Source organism: Scomber scombrus, chromosome 16 (genome assembly GCF_963691925.1).
Source record: "Scomber scombrus chromosome 16, fScoSco1.1, whole genome shotgun sequence".
Taxonomy (NCBI): Eukaryota; Metazoa; Chordata; class Actinopteri; order Scombriformes; family Scombridae; genus Scomber; species Scomber scombrus.
In genome coordinates this window covers 23,669,241-23,676,587 of record NC_084985.1, presented here as the reverse complement: position 1 = coordinate 23,676,587, position 7,347 = coordinate 23,669,241, and the positions used below count along the sequence as shown (strand labels likewise).

The 7,347-nt window shown below is 40.9% G+C and overlaps 1 protein-coding gene across 1 annotated transcript in view; it reads left to right on the top strand.

The window, feature by feature from the left end:
* The first annotated feature begins 5,035 nt into the window (after nt 1-5,035).
* col22a1 (collagen, type XXII, alpha 1) overlaps nt 5,036-7,347 on the top strand; it is a 50,867-nt gene continuing 48,555 nt past the window's right edge. Inside the window, exons 1-2 of the mRNA XM_062436232.1 lie at nt 5,036-5,177; nt 5,274-5,840. Of these exons, the coding sequence (XP_062292216.1) occupies nt 5,087-5,177; nt 5,274-5,840 (658 nt within the window). The 5' untranslated portion in view covers nt 5,036-5,086. The remainder of the gene's footprint in view (nt 5,178-5,273; nt 5,841-7,347) is intronic.

Below are 7,347 nucleotides of genomic sequence, written 5' to 3'. Positions count from 1 at the left end.
GGCCCTGGTTGGTGTCAAAAATAAATGTGATAATTACTGCGGCATGGGGGAAAATTCTAGAAGATCAACATTTAAAAAGGCATAAAGTCTGTTCTGCCTCATGACGAATTCACATTTAAATATTTTGAACATATTCTCAAAGAAGACAAGCCTCTTTCCGATGTGGGAGGTTGAAAGCTGGCTGTCAGTCAAATGACAGATGGCTTTCTCTAACACTACATGGTGCTCGCAGCCTCTCAGTCAACCTACATGCTGGTCACCTCTTTAGCCCTCTCACATAAGGCGACAGACGGTTCCTCAGACTGACACCATCGCTCATAATGTGCATCTGCCCCGAATCATCAGCCCACTTCCCATCCACTTCACACTGAGCCTATACATAGCCTAGCCTGTGCTCACTTTCCTTGGCTACAAAGGCACCGTAAATAGGCCTTTGGATGTAATGGCTATCTTGTTTGTTGTCCATGACATTCAAATATTGACACTGTGTTTTAGAGCATTTCGGTGCCTTAACAGCTCCAGAACAGATTTGGTTGAATTCCTAATGTGGCGAAAGCATGCGCAGACAGCTGTAGGAGCACTTTAGAGAGGAAAGCTCAACCAAGGAGCTGCCAACACAAGACTTGTGATGCAGAGGACAAGCACAGAATGTTTGCCAGGCAGGATGTCGGACACAGACAGAGACAGAGCTGGTGTGTTTCACGGCAGCTTCCTCTCGTTGCCAGAGAGCATGACCGCACATGATAAGGACATCAGCGTACAGTGAAATGTGAATCACAGACATGTTATACATCAGTTTATCATATGAAAACACATGTAGATGCACAGGTTCACAAACAGGAGTGAGTTTTCTATCAAGGAGGATAGGTTAGAGGTTAAGAAACATGGAAAATGTGACTTGCAATGTGATTTGTGTGTGTTTACTTGTAGTAAATAAATGATCAGTTCTAAAAATGGTGTTAGATGAAATTAAAAATCGGAATAATAATTCATAATCTTGGAGGAAATTGGAATGTTACAGAAGGAAACACACAAATCAGAGTTGGAAAAAAACCCCAAGTCAAATAAAAAACAATACAGTATGAGGAAAAGATGCCGAAACTAATGAAGGAAATAAAGATATATGTGTATATACTGTTTAATTATCTATGAAAATGTGTAAAAAAACAAAAAAAGATATATGTGCGGTCTGACATGATTGTTAACTTGTCAAAACAGCACAGCATGAGTAATATAGATCACAGAGCCTTACTGTAAGTCATAGCAAGGACAGACATTTAACACAAAGCTGCAAGCACAAGTATTCTGTAATCATTTCCCCAACTTAAATACAGCCCTTCTCCATAAGTGTTTGGCGGGTGGAAGCCAATGCGGCCCGGCCCACCACCAGCCTCAGGGCGGCTCCGTTGTGGCTATCACAGTGGCAAAGGCTGGACAGTTGAGGCGGTGGCCAAGAAGCTGTGCCTTTCTTTGAGGGCAACACTTCAGATGGGTGCAGCCATAAAGGAGGAGGGAAGAAAAGACAAAAATATCCAGAAAGTTGAGTCTATAATTGGCTGTGCCTCTCAACCTTTTTTTATGTGTGAGCACAGCCCAGTCGAGAACAGTAGAAGCCACCTCGTCCCCTAGTGAAACCCTACACTCCCCCCCCCCCCTTGCAGTTCCCTCCCACTCTATCCACACATCCAGAAGGTTGCTGAAGCTCACCTCACTTTTTAACATCACTGTACACTGGATTGTCACCCTGGATTATATAATCATCCCATCTTGATATTTCCTGCACCTGGAGGGGAGATATTCTGGATTATTGTCACCTGATGATAATGATGCTGCACTGGTCCTGATTCAGGGTGCGAGTGCTGGAGGCAGAGAAAGACAGACACCTCCAGTAGCGCTGACTGATTGACAGATCAGGTAAGAAAAAAAATCAGCATCATAAAGCCACCCATCTGTCACTGCTATCATCTTTAAAAATTGACTCTAAAAATATTTATTTACTCTTTAGCGGTTTTTAATTATTGGCAAGAATTGCTTTTATTTCATATTCACACACTGTTCAGATGCTCTATCAGAAAACAGACTTTTGGACCAAGTTCCTCTTTATTTTTCTTCTTCTTCTTGGGTTGCGTTCAGGGAGGGTAAAAAAAAACGGTTTCTGTTTTTTACATTTTGGGAGTGATAAATGTGGAGCTTCTGTTAAAGACATCTACCGTACATTGCAGTCCCAGGTCTGCCATTGAGAGAGGAAGTGGAAACAGACCCGGTGATACAGACCAACAGTTTGTAAAGAGGGCTCAGATGTTGATAGAGGCAAACCAGCCTGTTTTTAGCTTTACCGCGGATACTGTATCTGCTTGTAAAAACCGCAGATTATTTCAACAGCGCTGGGAAACCCATACAGTCTATTTAAATGTAATCACAGATGAAAAAGAGACAAATTAGAATATGTTAGATTTGTATAAAGTTGGGTAAAGAGGATTAGGAGCATGAATCCACATGTTGTTCAGCTGCTTTCATAGGGCGGCTGAGGTTTTTTGCTCTTTTTTTTTTTCATTGACGTCTTCCTGAGCTGAATTTCTCAGATTTTAAATGGAGACTAATTGGGGCAATTAGAGAGATTCAGCGAGTGTGACTATTCTGCTCATTAATAGCACCAGTGAAACCAAGTAGCAAAAATAGCCCAATGGAGAATCAGATAAGGAAACTTGTACCTGGAGGCCAAAGCATTTTACTTCACCCACAGTAAATAATGCTCTCTCTATTTCACAGGGTACAGTGCAGTGCAGTAGGCCAAGTCACAGTCAGCAGACAGCTGTGTTGTTTAAATTGTGCCCCACCACAGCATTTCTATGAGTTACTTTCGGTCGCTTTCTATTTCAAAATCATACCACAATAAACTCGCTCTACGAACATTCATTCAGTACTGTCACTTCACTTTAGGAGACAAAATTCCACTAACCTTTGCAGACATAAAAAGTCTAAAATAAGCAACATGGCAGCATTTTTGGCATAAATGGCAAAATATTTCTCTTTGCAACAACAAAACGTGAACTACTGCAAGTGTCAAGGGAGAAGTTGGATCACATGATAATGCCATAGCTCTAATTCATATTCTATTATCGCAAATAAATTAATAGTTTTGTATTTTGGGAAATAGTCAAATCAAGTCAATTTATATTTGTGTAGCCCAATATCACAAGTTTGCATTAGTGGGCTTTACGATATGTACAGTAGTACAGTATCCTCTATCCTTATACCATTGATTTGACTAAGGACCAACTTATTCTTCTTACATATGCTTAAGAATACGCATAAAGCTTAAATACACATACTTATTTTCTTTTTGTTTGATAAGAAAATTGATACTACTCTCATATCTGTCCATTAAATACAAAGCTAGAGCAAGGAGTGGATTAGCTTAGCTTAGCAAAAAGACTGGAAAACAGGGGGAAACTAGCTAGCCTGGCTCCATTTCAAAGTAATAAAGCCTGCATGCCCCTACTTAACTCGTTATGTCTCTTTTGTTTAATCCATACAAAAAATAATGTTTAAAAAATGACAATGTGTGGTTTTATGGGGGGTAATGAGCAGTAATCACGTGATTGACACTGGTTTCGGCCAAGAAATGTTTGCAGTAAAACCACAACTTGTTTTTACATTCTGTTTTCCTACAGATTTAACAAACAAGATACAACATGCTAAATTAGCAGTTCAGATATATTTATTTAATATATTTTAACCTCTGGACTAAGCCAGGTTAGCTGTTTCCCCCCTCCTCCATCTTTATGCTAAGCTAGGCTAACTGTCTCCTGTGTCCAGCTATATTTGACAAACGGATATGAAAGTAGTATTAGACCTTTCGTCTAAGTTCTTAACAAAAAAGCTAATTAAGGCCAAAATATTTCTGTAAATATTCCATTGAGCATATTCTTGAAGGTTTGGTTGCTATTGACTTTTGGAAAACAACTGCATTGATTAAGTCAATGGAAATATCAGAGCACAGGAAGGTGGGGAAGAATGCTAAAGAACTTTCAGGACATATGTGAGTCATATTAATGCTTTCCAAGTTGTGCGTAACTCAGTATTTCCTCAACCTCCCACAGTGACCCCCTGCAATGAGACACTCCTCCAGTTAGCATAAGCCCATGTTATGGCTACGGTCAGCCACAGGTCATTCCTAATGGCAGACATCACAACCACTGGTGTACATCAAGGTCAAGAATAGTTTTGTGTTTATAAGGCAGGTTTGTGTCTTTGCCACCCAGGCACAACAGCCTCATAAATGAATCCAACAGAGAAAGCCTGATTGCTCCTTTTGCGACATGCTGGTGGATCAAAGCTGTACAGCTTTTCACTTTCACAGCCCCAAAACTAGACACCCAGAGACACCTGCATGAATTTTAATCATTTAAAACTTTAAAGAAAGCCAAAATGTAGACATCTTATATCACAAAATCTGCAATATGCACATTCCTAGTGTCTTTTTTCTGGCTGGTGGGTGGAGATAGTAAAAAAAAATTGTAAAGTAAGAGGTTCCAACAATCTTTGGTGAATCCAGTTTTGTCTGGATGGAGTACTCATTTGCTTTAAAAAGATGTGTATTTCAGTGGTAGGTTTCAGTTATCACATACTGAGAAAAGAGAACATTTGTTACCAGCAAAAGCAGAAATTCAAATAGGGACAATTCAAAGAGAATTTTCCCTTGTTGTTTCTTTATACATATAAATTGCCTTATGCACATTTAAACCAGCTCTTACTGTCTCTTGTCAGTACAGAGATGTGGCATTTTTTTGTTGCCTACTTTTAACAGCAATCTCCTTGCACCACGGGGAATGCTTCATTCACTTGGGTTTCCCCCGTTGGAGATAAAATATCACAAATTCTGGTCATTTTCTAGCAATTCAAAAAAGTGCAGGAGAAAGCTTGGTAAACAAGATTTATATTCCAAAACAACAGTAGTATGTATACTACATTGTCTGATGCAGTACATGCAATAGTAAAATGTTGTTTCCACTGACCTTTCCAGAGACTGGACAGCTTGATGGTGGTAATAAGCTAAACAAAACAGACCCAAAACAAGGCCGAGATGGAATTACGACTGGGATTTAGGATCACCCTGGTCTTGGTCATTCTGGCCTTGACTCTTTCCAATGAGAGAGTGGAAGCACAAAGGGCAGGTAAGATGATTACAGCTAAATGTTTGGATATAAAATCAATAGTAGAGCTTATATTGACTGTATGTAACTAAACCCTACTGTATCTACCTATGACAGGATGTAAGAATGTCCACTATGACTTGGCATTTATCCTGGATACCTCATCCAGTGTGGGAAAGGAGAACTTTGAGAAGATCAGACAATGGGTGGCCAACCTGGTAGACTCTTTCGATGTGGCACCTGACAAGACTCGAGTAGCCGTGGTTCGCTACAGTGACACACCTGTATCTGAGTTCAACCTGGGGAAACACAGGACCCTGGAAGATGTGAAGCAAGCTGCTCGTAAAATACGCTACCTGGGGGGGAATACAATGACTGGGGATGCCATCAGCTACACCACCACCAACATCTTTACGGAGCGGAACGGAGCAAGGCCCATTGCCAGAGGCATTCAGAGGGTGGCCATCCTTCTCACAGATGGCCGAAGCCAGGATTATGTTCTGGAGCCCTCGAAAGCAGCTGCCAAAGCCGGTATCAGGATGTTTGCTGTGGGCATCGGGGAGGCACTAAAGGAGGAGCTGGAGGAGATTGCTGCTGAGCCAAAGAATGCCCACGTCTTCCATGTGACGGACTTTAATGCCATTGACAAGATCAGAGGCAGGCTGAGGAGGAGGCTGTGCGAGAGTAAGTCAGCCACCAGGCTCAGTGCCAGCACATCACTCACACACACAGCATGCCACATGGCTTCTTTTTGAAGTGTCGGTCTCACTTTGAAGAGCGACCTCACCCCGAACGTGCACTTAATCAAATTAAACTCTTATTTTAACCTTTAACCATGATATTGAGGAAAGACTCAAACCACAAAACCCCACCCCGACCACAAAGAGCTGCTGCACATGTACACTGTGCTATCATGGCTTCGTTTTGACTGAATATAAATCGTGTGAGGGGGCTGTTGCAAAAATTGGCTTGTAAATGACAGCCTTCTAACCAGGACATTTCTGTGGTGTAGCTGCCTTTTTGACTGCTGTTTCGGTGCAGAGGTGTTTAGCACTGGAAAGCTTGTCTTACGCTAACCTCAATGGTCTTTCCATTAGTACAATGAGAAAATCTTTCAACACAGGCACGCTTAGAAAGTACTGTTATGTCACATGAGTTTACACAGTCAAATGAATTAGATAAACTAAACAAAGTGGCAGCTTTTTTGTTGTCTGGTAGCCGAGTGGGAAAGTGAGAAAGTATCTGTGTGTTTTCATGGGGAAGATGGATGCTGTGCACTCCAACGCTTCAAATTCCAGCCTAAAATTAGCCAGACAGGAAAGAAAAGGATGCCATGAGTTGTTGCCGCAAACAGTAAATAAAAAAACGGAAATGACATGATTACATGGTTTCACACAAAGATGAGCAATGATAAACTCTCAACTCTCACTTTAACCTGGCTCTAAATTGTCAAATTTGACAAGGCAAGGGAGAGATTCCTTCTGAGGAAAGTGTTGATTCAGACTGTTTAAAAAAGCCTTTATTCTTTTTTGGGGAGTTCCATCTTGCAAAATGATACTGCATGTGTTGACCCTGCTCCTTGAGGCCATAGATTTTGAATCTGCCAACCAAAGGGTCAATAATGCAGGTTATATACAGTATCATAATACTTGCTGTACAGCATTTTTAGAGCATAATGCTTTGTAGGACTAACCAAAAGCTAAATTTATACTGAGTGTTTTCTTTCTGTAATCTCTAAAATCACTATGAGTGAGTCTCTAAGTATATCATTGGTCAGCACAACTGGCTCACTGAGCAATGCAAGTTATTTCCACCCAGAAAATTATAGCTCAAGTGGGTCCAGTGCAGCCGCTCCAATGTCCACGTTAGATGTTTTCACCTTTTAATCTACAGGTTTTAAAAAAGGCCACTATTTATTCTGTCCTGCACTGATTCATTAGGGTATGTGTGGCGTCACATGAGAATCTCAGCTCATGACATCCCACACATGACCTTACATGACCCCCAGTGACAGAGGACTCTAACATGTCTAAGCTCTCATCTAACACGTAGTGTATGTTTTAAAAATTGAATAGCTATAATGATGACAGGTAACATGGCTAATAGTAAGAATTAAAAATATATCAAACTCTGGCTTGGACTTCTGCTGATACTATGAATCTGTCTGAGAGATTCACTTCCAGAGGGCAGG